Source organism: Mesocricetus auratus, unplaced genomic scaffold (genome assembly GCF_017639785.1).
Source record: "Mesocricetus auratus isolate SY011 unplaced genomic scaffold, BCM_Maur_2.0 Super-Scaffold_100018, whole genome shotgun sequence".
NCBI lineage: Eukaryota > Metazoa > Chordata > Mammalia > Rodentia > Cricetidae > Mesocricetus > Mesocricetus auratus.
Window position 1 is genome coordinate 3,349,689 of NW_024429199.1, and position 18,269 is coordinate 3,367,957.

An 18,269-nucleotide genomic window follows, 5' to 3' on the forward strand; every position below is an offset into this window, starting at 1 on the left:
CATGGTCTTCCAGCCCTTCCTTCAGTGCAGATGGAGACTGCTCAGACAGTCACCAGCCTTGCGGACTGTACAACTCCCCAGTTGTCACCCTCTCCACCACGAGATGACCCATCGTTGGACTAACAGACTACCTCTTACAAGGCAATCTAACAAAGCACACACTCTCCGTGTCTCAGTTCTGTTCCTCAGAGAAGCCCGGCTAATAACGCTGCCTTTGCACTCCCTTCCCCTCTGCTCAATGCACTGCTCCCGCAGTTTGCTTTATTCAGATGCTGGGCCATGTGGCTAAAGATGCTGGGCCATGTGGCTGCTCCTTGCCACCCGTCCTAGTTTCCCACTACAGCATCTCAGCCATCAACATTACTCAGACAGGAATAAAACTACAGCTCTAGTGTTGAACTGAGGCCTTTATTATGTTAAAACTGTAACTTTCTACTTTTTTTTTTTTGAGACAGGGTTTCTCTGTGTAGCCCTGGCTGTCCTGGGACTCATTCTGTAGACCAGGCTGGTCTCAAACTCACAGAGATTCACCTGCTTCTGCCTCCTGAGTGCTGGATGGAATTAAAGGTGTGCGCCATCAGGCCTGGCCTCTGTTTTTAAATATAACAGCCCTAAACTGTGTGTGTATATATATATTAAAATCATTTGGAGCCGGGCGGTGGTGGCGCACGCCTTTAATCCCAGCACTCGGGAGGCAGAGGCAGGCGGATCTCTGTTGAGTTCGAGGCCAGGCTGGACCGATAGCCTCCAAAACAATACAGAGAAACCCTGTCTCGTAAAAACCAAAAAAAAAAAAAAAAAAAAAAAAATCATTTGGAATAGTCTTTAAATTACAGGTATGACAGGTAAACTAACATCTGAATCTCTGGTTTAAATCTATATCCTTTTTGAAAAAGACTAACTTTTCCTACTGAAGTTATGCTCTGTAATTAATGAGTCTACGTATTTATATCACGCTCAACATTCATGCTGAAATCTAATTCCCAGTGTGTAAGTATCAAAGGGAGGCCTTCAAAGGTGTTTGTCATGTAGGGTTCTGCATCTGTGAATGGGATTAACATCTTAGAAGTGAGATTCTACATAGTTTCCACCCTTTGTCCTCCCACCAGAGGAGGCCACAGCAACAAGGGTACTCTTCAAAGCAGAGAGCAGATAGACAGACACCAAGCCTCCCAGCACCTTCATCCTGGACTTCCAGTCTCCAGAACTGTCAGAAAATTAATTCCTCGTGTTCAAATTACTCATCTCAGATTTTCATTTGTTTTTCCTAGCACACATGGATTTTGGTAATCCAGAATTACTCACGTTGTTCTTCTAAAGTCTTTCTGAAGTGTTGGGTACTCTGGCATTTTTCTAATATCTTCCCAGTCTTTATCTTTTAAAAAAAAAAGATTTTTAATAGAAAATACCTTATTAAAAGTCTAATTCTTTTAGTTTAAAAATAAACAAACAACAAATTTTATGCATGATCTTACAAAAGAGCACTTTTGAAATACAACTCAAAATAGTATTTTCAAAGGGCAACAAATTACCTGCAGGAAACCCCATGACACTAAATATCCGATCTAGTTGATCATGATGAAAAGGATTGCTTGTTTTTATATCCTCCTGACGACAGTGAAAAATAGGTTCTGAAGTCAACAATTCAGCAAATATGCAGCCTATTGCCCATATATCTACAAATGGAAAAACAACTTTTTATACAAGTGCATTACATTTCCTTAGTTACACTTCCTGAATATAATTCCCTCATACATACAAAAACATATTTTAGTAGGGCAGTATGTAAAGTATAATAAGCATATTGAGGAAACATACAGAAGCTAGGGATGTAGTTCAGTTGGTAAAGTGCCTGCCTTGAAGGCACAAATACAAAGGCTTAGGCGCAAGTCAGCATCACAAACCCTACAGCCATGGTGCCTCCTCCTCCCAGGTACCAGCACTGCAGGAATTAGTGCCTGGCAAGTAATTATGTTTTTATCTTAAATGGTAAATCTCATTACCTGGGGAAAAAAGCTACAAACTGGTTAAAATTTAATTTCAGTTCTCCTTACTCAAGGAAAAAATAGTTGACTTTTAATTTATAGTCAATTACATTTATTAAAAACAAACAAATACACAACAACAAACCCATCACATCTATTTCCTTTCAACAGCAGAAGGAAGCTACAAAAGACAAATCCTACAACTGTACTTCTCAAAAAGTGTGCTCCCCAGTGTGGAGACACATAGCAGTTTGAACTGGGGAACTGGATGTGTAACATTAACTTTGGTGGGTGTGTTAATTTGAATGAGAATTGCCCCCATAGGCTCATATTCGAATTGTTTGGTCCCAGTTGGTGGAACTGTTTGGAAAGGATTAGGAGGTGTGGCCTTGTTGGAGAAGGTGTCACTGCTATGGGCTTTCTGAGGTTTCAAATGCCCATGCAATTCTCAGTTAACTCTCTCTGCTTCCCATTCATGGGCCAAGATGTGAACCCTCAGCTAGTAGTCCAGTACCATGTCTTCCTGCCTGCTGGAATGCTCCTCCCACCAAGGTGGTCAAGGACTCTAAACCTCTGGAACTCTGAGCCTAAAATTAAATTCTTTCTTTTATAAGTTGCTTTAGTCATGGTGTTTATGTCATAGCAACAGAAAAATATAAGACAGAGAGTAACAATTTTGGCAGAAAAAAATGTTTCTGGCTACACATCTCATTTCTTAATGGGAAATCTCCCTTTTATATACTGTACTAGTTGTAGATGAGGGCCAAGGGCTTATGGATTGTTTCTGGTTCCACATCTCTACCAGGAATGTGCACCCTTCGCCCGAATCCCAAGACAGCTATGAATGTGGCCCAATGCATTTATGTATGATGACAAGATCATTTTATATGCTGCGATGACAGAACGATGAACACTCCTACCTGCCCTCCCTATGCCCTGAATTATACCATCTTGCTTATTGTATGGTTCTATCTATTAATTTCCAACTAACACCCTCCATCCCCCCACACGTTCTCAATATTCTTCTCCCCTCCTATCCTCTGTTGTCTTCTGAGGTTATCTAAGGGACTGTTCCCAAGAGCTGGTAGGAAAACCTAGATAACAAGAAAAGCAAACCCATTAGGTCAGAATACAAAAGAGTTTTTAGCTCTCAGTCCTGAGGCCTCTCTAGGCATCCTACTGACAGCATGGGCTCAGCAGCCTGATCTGACCAGACACAGGTCCTGTAACACACACACTCCTTTGCAGTCACACACATTTGTCCCCAAGGTGTGAGACCACTCAGAAGCTTTTGCAAACGTTCAGTAACTTATGAATATTTTATACTTATACTGACATATTTACTATTTCAGAACTATGCTCCAGTATCTGGATTTTGAAGAAATCAGACCTTCTGGTGAGGAAGGCATTGTAATACATATCTGCTTTTACCCATGAATTAATTAGAAGGCTAACTGCCTCTCCACAAGTACAGGACAGCACCCACACTGCTTTGAGTGTCATGCCATTTTCAGAAGCTTGTTAAGCAGAATCAAGACTGTGTTTCTTGTGATTCTGAGTAACATTCCACTCGTAGTGAGCGTGTTAAACTGACGGGATAACAGCAAAGGCAATCAAGCTGCTACTGCCTACAGCGGAAGCTTTGAAAAAGAAAGAAAATGCAAAGTCCTCTGGAAATACAAGCACTGCAAACCCAGGCCCTGGCCACTGCTTACTCTCCCTTGCCTACTCTTTTCCTCCAGCACTGAGGAAGATTCTCACCTACCATCCATAGCTGAGTCTTCTCTGTGGTCAGACAGTAAAATCTCCAAAGTCTCCGGTGTAAGAAAGATCATAAATCCTGAGGAACACGTTTATGACCATTTTTTCTTTCTCTCATTCTTTCTCCTTTTGGTGGTCTGGCAAGATGTTGAGCAAAACAATCCTACCGAGACTATATTTCCTACCTTAATGGACAAACTGCCATTATGCAGACCATGGCATCAGGAGAGATGGAATGCTGTCTTGGTTAGGACACAGCGGGGAGCTTTTCTCCAGCATCACACTCCTGTGCTGGTTTTCTTTGTGAAGACAGTTCTAACCCTTTCCAACTCTTCATAAGGAAGGTGCGCACATCCATGCTTCTATACGCACTGGCTTTGTAGGAACTATTTCACACCTGGACACTTACCAATGGCCTTTGTATAATGCCTGGCACCGAGTAAAAGTTCTGGAGCCCGATACCAAAATGTCACAACCACTGGATCCAAATCGGCGAGTGGCTTTAGAGGAGAATTGAATAATCTGGCAAAACCCATGTCAGCTGAAAAATAAGACAAATACATAAAACTCAATTTGACATGCTATTAGAGCCATGAGGGGTTGGTAACTGCCACTAACCTTTCAAAGATGGATGCTTGCTCTAAAAACTGCACCCTGGTTAGGAACGGCACTGTTTCCTTTTACTGAGACAGAGCCCTCTACACTATCTGCTTTACTGACGAGAAAACTGAAGGGCAAAAGAATGTTGACCTTGAGAGCACAAGAGTTACGTTCAGCTGCAGCTCCCTGGCTTTCAGGAGCAGTCAGGACATTCTAAAAGTCCCTTTGTTTAGAGACTGGGAACTGACGACACACAACACTGAAATCAGCTGCTGCAAACTCAGGAGGGCTGAATGACATGCATCTCTTCCCAACTCTGTGTTCAGTGACAGCGGACTACAGATATAGAATTGGCTATGGAGGAGCAATTAGAGCATGCAAAACAGAAAATACCATACTGGGACCTTTCTCCTAGAAAGTCGATTCTAACAGCATGTCATACACAATCCCAAGAACACACATAAAACATATAGTAGATAATTGCTAAAAAAGACATGTAGGCAATTGCTATAGTAATTAATTTAGCAAAGATGTAAACAAAAGCTAAGTATTAAGGGGTACTTGTCACTATAAAGTTCTAGAGATCCTTTTTATGATTTTCTAAATAAGAAGTACCTTACATCCATAAGACACTTTACAAATGGCATCTATACACTCCATATAACCTCATTTCACCTTCATAAGAACATTAGTTTAGTACTTTGCTTCTTACTTCTGAGATGAAGAATTTAAAGACAAAAACAACTAAATTACTTGTCTATACTCACATGAATAGCAAGTACTCAAACAAACATGTTTTGATTTAGTAGCTATTTTCTTCTGTGTACTCTGTGTACATGTGTGCACATGTAGAGTGGGACAGAGGTTGACATTAGGTGTCTTTATTACTCTTACGTTGTCTATCCACTTCTGAGAAATTGAAACAGTTCATCCCAGAGCAGGGAAGCATTTTAGCTTCTTATTGGGATGGACTGTTAGAAACCAGAAGGAAAACAACTTCTGGTTTCAAAACAGCTTCAGGAAGTCCCTAAAACTGATCAGATTCACTATTTCCCTCCTTCCCAAAGATCACAGTAACAACCAAGACAGACACCAGCCCAGCTGCCTGGAAGAAGCAGAGACCAGCCCAGCTGCCTGGAAAAGATTTAGAACAACTAAGTCACTTGCAAAGGACACTCTCCAACCTGCTGAGTTGCCTGCAGGCTGTGTAGTATGCTTCAGGTTCCCAGTTGTCACCTGTACTGAGGTGAGCTTTGGTGATGCATCTGTCTTTGAGTCATTTCTGCTCCTGTAAGTAACCCTTCACTTAAATTCCTGTAAGTAACCCCTCACCCACCACAAAATTGGTCTCTGGTGGCACCCTACTTTGCTCTGTCATGAGCTCCCTCTCTAGGGTGAGTAGACTACTGCGTGGTGTTTCCCCAGGAAAAGTTTAGTCATACAACATCCATCACCTTAGTTTTCAGACAGGGTCTCTCCCTGGGCTCAACACACTCACTAGTCTGGCTGTCCAGCAAGCTCCAGAATCCGTCTGCTTCCAACATCTCCAGCTCTAGGTTAACAGACTAACTTCTAAAATGGGTGCTGGGGATCTGAACTTAGGTATTTCATACTTGTAGTTAGGTACTTCAACTAAGGCACCTCCCAGTCCTTCAGTACTAGACTTTTTAAAAATAGTACTACATTCTTTTTTTTTAAAGATTTATTTATTTATTTATTACATATACAATGTTCTGCCTACATGCCAGAAGAGGACACCAGATTGAATTGTAGATGGTTGTGAGCCACCATGTGGTTGCTGGGAATTGAACTCAGAACCTCTGGAAGAGCAGACAGTGCTCTTAACCTCTGAGTCATCTCTCCAGCCCCTAGTATTACACTCTTAAGCACTGACTGACATCCAATAAATTATACACATGGTAATTACAAACCACAAAAGCAGAGTCACAAGAATAATAATTTCTATAATTTAAAATATAGAATATACACAGTACATTTTGAATGTGTAAGGGACTTTGAGTACTATAAAAAGAACAAATGCAGGTAACTATAATGGGTCATTTAATTAGACTAAGTATGCTATAATATGCATTAAATTATAATTAATTATATTGTTTCTTTAGAGTTTGAAATGATATATATATAATGCTTCATGAAACTGCTTTGGAGAATTGAGTTCTTAAAAATAAGTTAACCAAGGAAACCCATGCCGATGCCTATCCTTTTAAAACTAAATTTCTCCAGTGCAAACAAAGACAGTCAATATTTACCAATATTACACCTATTATCATGATAAGATATATCACTGAAAGCACTACCTTCTGAGTGACAGATGCTAGCTACTGTTGTTGGTAAACATGATAATGGAAATGTATGATGGGATGCTGTTTTGCCCACTAAAAAGCATTTTATATTAGAGGCAAAAGCAGATGTTTCTCTTCTTTACCTCTTACCTAAATTTTAAAAATTAATAAGTAATTCACTTATTTTTGGAGATAGGGCCTCACCATGTAACCCTGGCTGACCTGGAGCTCCCTTTACCTCCCAAGTGCTGGGACTAAAGACATGTGCCACCAAACCTGGATCATGTGCCACCATGCCTGGTTCCATCTCTTAATTCTGTTTAATTCACTGTCAAATGAAGCCAAGGCCAGAAGAAAATAAGTACAATTCCATCCTACTGAATAAAGCTTACAGGAACTTTTTCTAATAATTACTAATTTAGAAACAGCTAACCTAAACATGGCTTTGAATGTTTTCTAAAATACAATGTGTACGAAGCTGTTCAATTAAATGGACTGGTAAGCCAGGCAGTGGTGGTGCACACCTTTAATCACAGCACTCAGGAGGCAGAGGCAGATGGATCTCAGTTGCAGCCAGCTTGGCTTACAAGCAAGTTCTAGGACAGCCAGGGTTACAAAGAGAACCCTGTGTGGATGGGGGGTGTTAACTAGGCAGCATCTAACAACAGACAAGGAGCAACACCAGAGTCTAAGACCAAACAAGTCTGCATGACATAAGCACACAGATAACAGGAGTCAGTTCTGTCTGTTCTAACACAAGCTAAGTCCCTCAGCCGGAGGGTCTCCATCTCCTTCAAGGTACCATCTGGAAGGGTGTTTTTAAATAAATGCAGTGGAAATAGACTACATTGAAAAAACAGAACTTGAGCTGGATTTTGAAATTTAAGTCTTTTGAGATAGGGAGGGATAAGGGATGTTAGATAAGGACTGCTAAATATTTTTGGTTTCTTGAGACAGGTTCTTACTCTTATCCCAGGCTGTCCTAGAATTCACTATGTAGCCCAAGACCATCAATCCTCTCATCTCAACCTCTGAAGTGCTAAGTCACTGGGGCATAAGCAACACTGGGGGGGGGGTCTTTGAAGCTGTTGGGGAGAAAGGGTACAATGTACCTTTTACCACTCTGATGGAGATGTCCTTCTATATGGTGTGAATATATGTTTCTCTTATTGGTTGATGAATAAATGGTGATTGGCCAGTAGTCAAGCAGGAAGTATAGGCAAGGTTACCAGACTAGGGATACTGGGAAGAAAAGGCAGAGAAGCAGTTGCTTGAGAGAGATGCTACTAGGAAGATAGGGCGCCGGCCAATCTCCGGTAAGCCAATATGTGGAGATACTTTAATTAATAGAAATGAGTTAATAATTAAGAGAGAGCTAGCCAACAAAAAGCCTGAGTCATGGGCCAAACAGTTTATAATTAGTATAAGACTCAGCATGTTTATTGGAACTAAATGGCTGTGGGACTGGGTAAGACAGAAAGTCCATCTTTTCCACTCAACTGTGCTGCTCTTTGGCATCTGTAGACTTCTATTATCTTTACCACTGGGATTGAACCCAGGGTCTCATCCATGCTATGCAAACACCCTGCCTTGAGTGCCCTAAGCCCCCACTTTACTATTTTTAAACAGTGGTTCTGGGGCTTTGGAAGCAGCATGGTGGTAGATTATCATACATACACAAACATGGCATAAAGACAAAGTTTACAAGGAACTGAATTATAATTACTGTTATTTACTGCTTAAATTTTAATTAATTCCCAATCTTAAACAGATCTACAATCTTAAAATTTTTAACAGTAAGGTAACTGACCTGAGCAGAGAACAGAATTTTATGTTGACTTAGATTTGAGTGATTAAGGTAGACATAGTCAACGATACAAAAACAATAAAGCGTCTAAGAAAATGGTGATGAAGTTTCTTGGAGACAACATAGCTCAGGTTGCCAAGAGGGACAAATAACAAACAATAAAGACTTCTGCTAGAGTCCAGACATCCAAATTGTAGAATCATTTTCATAACATCTAAATTTTGAGATCATAGATTGCCAAATGTTTGAATAAATAATTATATAGGGGGGCTGTGTCCCAAGTCAGTGCTGAAGGTGTCCTGAAATGGCATGCTACTGAGAGCAACAGGAGCACAGTACAAAAAGCAAAATCTGAAGACAGAAAATCAACCACATAATGTGAGACAGCCTCAGGACAGATTGCTCAGGAGACACCATGCACTGTGATAACTGACTCAGGCCACAGGATCTGTGAAGGCAGAGGTCATAGGCACAGGTCTTTTCAGAGACAGGCTTGACAAAAGTGGATTTCAAGGTGAGATTCTAACAAATTGTTGTAAATGAAACCAAAGAATGAACATTAAGGCTATCTTAGGAGTAGAGGAACAATGGGGTGTACCAACATGGGACAAAGGGACAAAAATGCTAAAAAACCAAGCTGGAGGCATGAACTGAAGTGGCATAGAAAAAGTTATAACTAGTTTAAAGACACTATAAGGCAAAGCCATGGATGTAACTTAGTGATTGTAGGGTTAGAATGTTGCAGATCCAGAGCCAAATTATCTTGAGCTATCTTGTGTCCTCTTAATAGCCATCTAACATCTTTTCAAACGTCAGGTAAAACCTTTGGGATGCATTCACAGACCCTGTCTGGCATTTCCAAGCACCTCTGTGTTAGAGCGCTTTAGAGGGTAATTCTTCCATTTGTAGTTTCTCCCATCAAACTTGGGCTATAGAACTAAATAGAGAATTCTCAATAGAGGAATCTAAAATGGCTGAGAGACACTTAAGAAAGTGCACAATATCCCTAGTCATCAGGGAAATGCAAATCAAAACAACTCTGAGATACCATCTGACTCCTGTCAGAATGGCTAAAATCAAATACACCAATGACAGTTTATGCTGGAGAGGATGTGGAGGGAGGGGAACACTCCTCCACTGCTGGTGGGAATGCCAACTTGTACAGCCACTTTGGAAATCAGTATGGAGATTCCTCAGGAAAATGGGAATTAATCTACCACTAGACCCAGCAATTCCACTCTTAGGCATATACCCAAAAGATGCTCATTCATACAACAAGGACATCTGTTCTACTATATTCAAAGCAGCATTATTTGTAATAGCCAGAACCTGGAAGCAACCTAGATGCCCTCAACTAAAGAGTGTATAGAGAAAATGTGGTACATTTACACAGTAGAGTACTATTCAGCGGAAAAAAACAATGGAATCTTGAAATTTGCAGGCAAATGGATGGCACTAGAAGAAACCATCCTGAGTGAGGTAACCCAGTCACAAAAAGAGAAACATGGTATATACTCACTCATATATGGATTTTAGACATGGATCAGGGGAGTGCCAGCCTACAATCCCACTGCCAGAGTCTGAGAAACAGGGAGGATCCTAAGATAGATATGCATGGTACTCCAGATAAGAAAAATAAGGCAAGATCTCCTGAGCAGATTAGGAGCATGGGGGGAGGGGAGAAGAAGCTGGGAAAAAGAGAGGGGGAGGGGACGGGAGGACAGGACATGGGGAAGTACGAAGGTTGAGTCCGGGGGAAGAATAGAGGAGAGCAGGATGAGAGATACCATAATAGAGGGAGTCATTATAGGTTTGAGGAGATATCTGGCACTTGTGAGATTTCCAGAGATCTACAAGGATGACATCAACTGGCAAACTAAGCAATAGTGGAGAGACTACCTACCGTAAATGCCCCTCCCTGATAATGAGTTCAATTACTTCCTTTTATGCCATCCTAGAACCTTCAACCAATGACTGATGGAAGCAGAGGCAGACACCCACTGCTAAATACTGAACTCAACTCCTGGAACCCAGTGACAGAGAGGGAGGACTGATGAGCAAAGGGGTCAGACCAGACTGTTCTTGTTTAACCCACAGAAACAGGTGACCTGAACAAAGGAGAGCTCTTGGACCCCAGACTGATGGGAAGCCAGCATGGGACTGACACAGACCCCCTGAATGTGGGTTTCAGTGAGGAGACTCAGGCAATCTATGGGGCCTTGGGTAGTATACCAGTATCTATATCTGGCATACAAATGGACTTTGGGTGCCCATCCCACAATGAGTGATGCTCTCTCAGCCTGGACTCTTGGGGGAGGGCCTAGGCCCTGCCCTGAATGAAATGATAGCCTCTGGATTTCCCCCATAGAGGGAGGGCCTTACCCTCCCTAGGGAACAGAGTGGGAATTGGGAGGGCTGGGGGATGTGGGAGGAGGGGAGGGAAAAGGAGCTGGGATTGACATGTGAAGCAACCTTATTTCTAATTTAAATAAAAAAATCTAAAAAAAGAAAAACAGAAGAGTAAAGAAAAACTTAAAAAAAAAGACACGTGTGTGTGTGTGTGTGTGTGTGTGTGTGTGTGTGTGTGTGTGTGTGTGTGTGTGTGTGTGTTTATTGTTGAAGGTATGGCTACTGGCAGGTTGTCCAGAATCAGGGACACAGCCATACACCTTTGTGCATATTGGCAGCACTAAACATACACTCAGCACTCATGATTTTAAAGAGGGCAAGAGGGTGGGTTGAAGGACTGTCTGTCAATGAGTAAACAAGAATATTCTTAAAAATTACCAAATAATATTCCTAGTCTGACAACAAACAGTAAATCAGTGGGAAAAATTATGAAAAAAATATGAAATAACTTACTAGAGTTCCAGTTTCTTTTCTGATTAAAGAAATAAGATTTTATTAGGCCCATAAATGCTGATCTCTCACAGGTTTGGCCTCTTGCTTCTATCCCTGACAGTAGTAAAACTTGGTACATACAGAAAGGAAAATGGTGTTTGAAAGAAACTTTAAAATTACTAACCGATTTCTTCTGTAATGTAACTACTATTATCCAATTATTTACCCAGGCTTTCCAGTATAATGTCAAAATAATAGGACAAATAAAAAATATCACAATATCTAAAATAACACGGACATTAAAGACCAATCTTTAAAAAAAACTGGCCACACCACATAAAGTTATGGCTCCAAAAATCAAACTGGGCCAAAACAACCCCCCCCCAAAAAAACCCAACCAAACAAACAAAAAACCTCACTAAAATTAAAACAGTAATACATTGTTCCATATATCCCAAACATCAAGCAAAAGATTTCACAGAATATAAATTATCATAGACACAGAGAGAAGCACAGTTTCAGGAGCTTTTTTGAGTTGGGGATTTGGTTAAAAATGTCTATCACTGTCATCTGCTACCTTTGGGTCTTTAACCATACCGTGCTCTTGGTTGCGTTAGCTTCAGATGTAATGTTTGTATTATGTCACATGTAAATATACACGTCAGACACAGAGGGCAAAAAAAGGGAAAAAAGGCTGGGCAGTGGTGCCTCATGCCTCTAATCCCAGCACATGGAGGCAGAGGATGGCAGAACTGAGTCTGAGGCCAGCCTGGTTTACAGAGTGAACGGCTGTCTTGAAAAACCAATAAAAAAAAAAAAAATCTGACCTGGATCCTGGCAGCTAACATGTTATATGACATGGGGCTCCTTCCTTGGTGATTCTGATAGTCTCCCTCTGCTGTCAACTGCTATCCTGCCTACTCAGTTTCACCTTTATCAGATGCTAGAAATGAGCCTTCCCAGCACCGTAAGACCCAAAACAACCTCCAGTCTCTACACATACAAAATGTGGTAAATACCAAGGAGAAACAAATTGCCGCACCCATGTTAAAAGGTTCAACAGGGCTAATGATTAGGACTCTCTGGTTGTGGAAAATTGGAAATTTTCAGGTCCAGAGCCAAGTGGATATTGTTATTCCCTGTTTCTGTGTCTGGTATATCTTTTCAACCATCAGATAAAGCCTCTAGAACATATTAACGGACCTTTAGGCTCCATCAACCAAAAAGCTAAGAATGTGATCAGATACTAAATCCACAGGAGAGCTGTCCATCTGTCCATGCCATCATCACACACCTACCACTCAGCTTTGTTACCAGCCGGCTGACTATCTACCGGATGTTTCTGTCCATGCATTTGGGCAATGCCTTGACTCATGGCTTTCTTTTGTTCTGTGACCACAAAAGTTGGTTGCAACTGCTCCCACAATGCAACTAGCTATTGGGGACAACCTGAATCCATGCTCAGAGGTCACAGTCACTGTGTTTGACTCAAAATAAATTCTCTCTTCATCTGGGAACAAGGGAACAAGAATCGTGTTTTGTATTGGCGGAGGTAAGATTCAGTTTAAAATGGAAGGAGGGTTGTCGGTGTTTAAGGGAACAGGAACAGTCTGAAAAGAACGAAGTGACAATGCTGCAATGCAGGGACCTTAAGAACACCCGTTTGTTTTTAGAGACTACAAGGGAACTAGCAGGTTCACAGAACCAGTGAGGAAGCATGAGGCTGTAAGGAAGTCTCAGGACAGGGCTGGAATCCCAGCCACAGCTTAGAGAGTGAGCAAGGCACAACTCTGCAAATCCAGTTTTCCTTCACTGGCTTCCTTCAGGAGGCAGCTACGTGGCTGAGGTAACAATAAGAACCACACTGCACCGTAAAATGTTTGCCTGACTGTTCTCAGGGGGAGGACTATCTTTTATCTCCTTTTCACTTTTGCAGAGCAAAAGTCTTTAATAAATGCCTGTGAGAAAATGTAAGCCTTAAAATAAAAATAAAAACAAATATGGGAAAGGACCAGGAAGGGAAAAGTAACTATCAGGTATTTAACAACAATGCAGTTTCAATGAAGGTCAGCTCCACTCCAATCAGGCAGAGGGCCAAAGCAGGTTTACTAGTTTAGAACAGCTTCTTCCAGAACTGGACTGGGGAGGAAGATGCTGAAGCAGGAAGCAAATAGCAGGGCAGGTTGGCTGAAGCGGGCAGGCTGTATCACCTCCAGCATCAACGCTCTACTAGCAAACAAAGTTCACTAAAACTCTTCCTGCCTGGGTTAATGGGCACAAACAAGCGTCCAACAGGGATGACAGTGCCTGGTTAGACACGCTGCTGAGGACAGGGGAGTGGGATCCCATGGGAGAGCTGCTGTGCATTAAGTCAGGGTTAGGGCAATGTAAGTGGGAACAGGTACTAAGCAGGAAAATGGCAGTGACACACTTGGCATACTGTATGGGAGCAAATGTTTATGGGGGCTTGTTAATTGATGCCTCAATTTAGAATGACAGGATTTTATTTTGAGGAAAGAGCTGTGGAAAAACTGGTGGATTTATAGACTACTACATTTTCCAACATCTTTTCTAGAAACACTCCAAGAAAATAATTTTAAAATCAACAACTTAAGAAAGGGTATTAAAAGGGGAAAAACATCTTTGTAATCACCTTGGTTTCTTCATCGATTATCTTAGGAATAATTACCTACCTATTTTGACTCTCCCCCTTTCAGGACCTTCTCCCATTACTAGGATATTTGCTGGTTTCTAGAAATAAAAATAGAGCATTCAAATTACTACATTTATTCTTTTGACATGCTCCAAAATGGAAATTTTCTCATATGAAAATATAATTTGTGTACTTTCACTTAGTCTAAACTAATTAAAGATTAAGCACCTTTTACAGTTAAAGCATTTGATATCCTTGAAGTTAGAACTACATTCATATAAACATCTTTGGCAGGGAAACATACCTATTTTCAAAATTGTGTCATGTAAAAAATTATTACAAAGTAATTAAAACTATCATTTCTATTTGTCCCATAAGTTAAAAACCTGCACAAATTAAATACACTTATTTTTAACATAAAAACTTGAAAACACAATATAACAACATTCACTAAGTAAATCATATGAGAATTCCTTGCTAAGTATTTTTGGACTGTGGGAAGGTATCACTAACATACAGACAGGCTCCATTAGAATTCATGTCAGCTATAATAAAAGCAAAAGTAAGAAACTTCAAATACAATTTCAAACTGTAGGACAATAAAAACCAAAGTCCATGTGGGCAGTGGTGGAGCACACCTTTAATCCCATCACTCAGAAGCAGAAGCAGGCTGATCTCTGTGAGTTCAAGGCCAGCCTGGTCTACAGAACAAGTTCCAGGACAGACAGAGCTCTGTAATGAGATCCTGTCTTAAAAACAAAACAAACACAAAGCCAAAGCCAACACAGAGCTCTACAAAGAAAAGAATAAGCCACAGACTTCAAGCCTTTCCCATGGTCCTCACCTGCAAACATGTGGAAACAAATGGTGGCAACCTACTGGGGGAGGAAGGGAGCCTAACTCCTCTGAAAACTTGGGAGAGAAAAATGTATGTACTAGAATTGATTGTACTCATTTACTCTGTGGATAGATAGATGGATACACAGAGTGAGCCTTCTTTTGAGATAGTCTCTCTTGCTCAGAGACTTTTCCACGTTGCTGATGTTTAAGAAAGCTCTCCAATGAAAACAATAAGCACACGCACAAATGTGCGAATGAAGTGACTAGCCGTTTTATTACAGGCAGGGACAGAGTCCATTGACCAGACACTCAACAACTATCAGGAGCTGAGTAAAGAAAGGAGAGGCTTCTGCTGAGCAGTCTCAGTCAGTGAAGTCATCTGACCCTTACACAGAAGCAGAGACCAGGACTGCTGTGAAGAGAAGCACAGAGCAGGGGTGGGGCTGAGAAACACTTTAGAGAAGAAAGTCCATAGGACTTTGTAGCAAAAGGAAAAGAATTAACAAAAACCAAAACAGAGACCACACCAAGGTCTTGGCTTCATTCGACAAGAGGAATGACCGTGCCTTTTGTGGAACTTGAAAACTGTGAGAGGAACTGGCGTGGGACGCTGTAACAGAGCAGATGACACCAGGTTTGCTATCATGAGATGCTCAAGTCACAGCAGCCAAGAGAGCGAGGCAGGATGATTTGGACTAGAAGTCATTGCCCAAGGAGTGTGATGACTAAATTAAGGTCACCGGGGCAGAAAGGGTAAAACAGCACCAGGTGAAAAACAATCCTTCATAATTCAAGTTTGGTAACTGTCAATGGCTATCAGGTTGATTACAAAAATGTTATACTGCAGACTTTTAGGAAACAAAAGGAAATACATGACGACCTGGATTTCTAGGAGCCTGGGGAAGATGGAGATAGTTTTAGAATAGAGTATTCTGAAAGTATTGCCAGTAGGGGTGGCGCACACCTTTAATCCCAGTACTCAGGGGACAGAGGCAGGCGGATCTCTGTGAGTTCGAGGCCAGCCTGGTCTACAGAGTGAGTTCCAGGACAGCCTCCAAAACAATACAGAAACTCTGTCATGAAAAACAAAACAAAACAAAAAGATCCAGGGAGAAACACAAAGCAGAAGAAAATCGCTAATCTCTGAGACAATTGGAGCAGGAGCACATGAGGCAGAGTGAGAAGAGATGCAGCAATGACAGAGTCCCACAGAGAACTGTGCCCTTTCAAGACATGTACGCAAGGTAGAGAAGGTCAAGAAATGAGCCGGGTGCCATGGTGCATGTCTGTAACTCCACAACTCAGGACAAAGAGGACAAAGACAAGCGCAAGTTGGAGGGCAGTGAGGCTATATTGTGACAGCCTGTGCAAGAAAGAAAGGCAAGAGGAGGGAGGAATGGAGACAGGCTGGTTGCTAGAAGAATTAAGCAACCTAGGCTACATATCACTCAGTTTTCCTGCCAGTGTCATAGCAGGACTCTATCAAAATACAACAACAAACCAGGACCAAGGGTGCAGTTCCACAGCAGAGCACTTACTTAGGGTTAATTTCCAGAACCTCAAAACAAACAAACAAACATCAGAGAGCTAAGAGCAGCCAAGATGCTTGTGACAGGGTGTATGTTGGAGGGTGGAAGAGTAGGTATAAGAATTGAGCTCAAAGCAAAACATCAAGACTTGTTTCAGATCTATAGCAGAGGCTCAGGTAAGATGACCAAAGGACTAGAGTGAGGACCTAGGGGAGATGAATGATGCAGGAATAACAATGGGTTACTCAAAGACAAAACAAAACAAAATAAATCCTTACCTCTTAACATAAATACATCAATTTCAAGTGGAATAAAATGTAAATGACATAATAAAAGTTTGAATAAAAAAACACAAAAATAACATTTCTTTCTTTTTTTAAGATAGGAACTCACTACAGAGTCAGCTGGTTTCAAATTCGGGATTCTCCTGTTGAACTCAGCCTCCTGAATACTGGACTAGAGGGTACATCATGACATTTGGCAAGACTATCTGATCCTGGTAGGCATCTTCTTCTTCTTTTTTCTCATAGATTTACTTGATTTTTAACTGTGTATGTGTGGGTATGTCTTCGCACATTATACAGTCTCCACAGAAACAAGGCAGCATCAGATCCACCCGAGTTAAAGGAAGTTCTAGGAGGCTGTGAGCCACCCAGTGTGGGTGCTGAAAACTAAACTCAGGTCCTCTGCAATGTCTCCATACCCAAACATATTTCTTTACGAAGACATTACAATTTTTTATCATAAAAGATAGATAAATTTTGCCAGATTAAAATAATTTCCAATCATCAAAACAAAGAAAATAAAATCCACAGCACAAACAGGAACAGTATTTATAAGATGAAAGAAAGACCTACAAGTCAAAATTTAAAAAAAATCAACTGTATAGAAAATAAGGGAAAAAATAAGATATTTATAGCAAAAAATATTTTAAACCAAAACCCGTATGGAAAGATGATCCACTACATCAGTACTGATAAAAAAAAAGGCAAAGTGAGAGCCATGAGAAGGCATTTTATCCCACCAAATTGGTTAAAAAAAAAAATTAAAACCTGAACAACAGAAGTGCAGCAGTGCTAACGCCCATACATTTCTGGTGGGTGAATGCATTGGCACAATTTGTTTGAAAAATAATTTGGTATAATTTTGCAAAAGTGAGTAACTGCATCACTTTGAATCAGTAATTTCAGTTTTACATAATACCAGAGAATATCTGTAATAACACAGTTCATAATTTTAAGAAAATTACTGAAATACAAAGAGATATAAACTCATGGCTAATCTTGGAAGTAGTATACTGCATGAAAAAAAGTTTGAAAAGGTATCTGTAACAGAACACCATTTCCACAGAGCTCAAATCCAACCAGAGTGAAACACACTGATTAGGGAGGCACACAATGAGATAAACCTATTTTTAACTGCAGAGAATAAGAGCCTCAAAATCTAGGCCATCTGTTGTCTTAGGAGGAAGAAGAGACTAGAAAGGGAAAAAACGAAACAGGCATGCTGCAAGTAATGGCTACTTGGTAAGTGGTAGGTTCTCAGCAGTCTGTGCATCTCTATGCTTTTAGCATATATAAATACTGCAAATATTTCTGCATGTGCATAGTAAGATGATGGGAGCAACCAAAAATAAAACAAGAAACGGGATTGGAAGGTACTGTCTTTAACAATGTTTTTAAAAATCAATATTTTTAAACATTATTTTATGCTCTACAGAGAATGCCTCTTTAAGAAGGTAACACTTGGAATAAGATCTGAAGGAAGAGCATTAGGGAGTGTGCCACCGAGGCGGTTAGAGAAGGTCATCTAGAGTATGTTCATCTAGAGTATGCAAGGCAAACGTTCCTGGTGAACTGTAGGGTATGAAGAACCATGGTGGTTACAAGGACAAGCACAATGATGATGATTATAAAAAGGAGACCAGGAAGGACTTGCCTCCTATGTCAA

At 40.8% G+C, this 18,269-nt stretch overlaps 1 protein-coding gene across 3 annotated transcripts in view; it reads right to left on the reverse strand.

Annotated features, from left to right (window-relative positions):
* The window catches only part of Cdk19 (cyclin dependent kinase 19), a 118,706-nt gene that overhangs the window by 12,949 nt on the left and 87,488 nt on the right, over window positions 1-18,269 (reverse strand). For 2 of the 3 annotated variants that reach the window (XM_005073246.4, XM_013115808.3), the window contains 4 exons: window positions 13,991-14,048; window positions 4,156-4,287; window positions 1,533-1,676; window positions 1,306-1,375 (listed from right to left, as the gene is read on the reverse strand). In XM_005073246.4, coding sequence (XP_005073303.1) covers window positions 1,306-1,375; window positions 1,533-1,676; window positions 4,156-4,287; window positions 13,991-14,048 — 404 coding nt within the window. The remainder of the gene's footprint in view (window positions 1-1,305; window positions 1,376-1,532; window positions 1,677-4,155; window positions 4,288-13,990; window positions 14,049-18,269) is intronic. The other variant, XM_013115809.3, reaches the window with a different exon arrangement.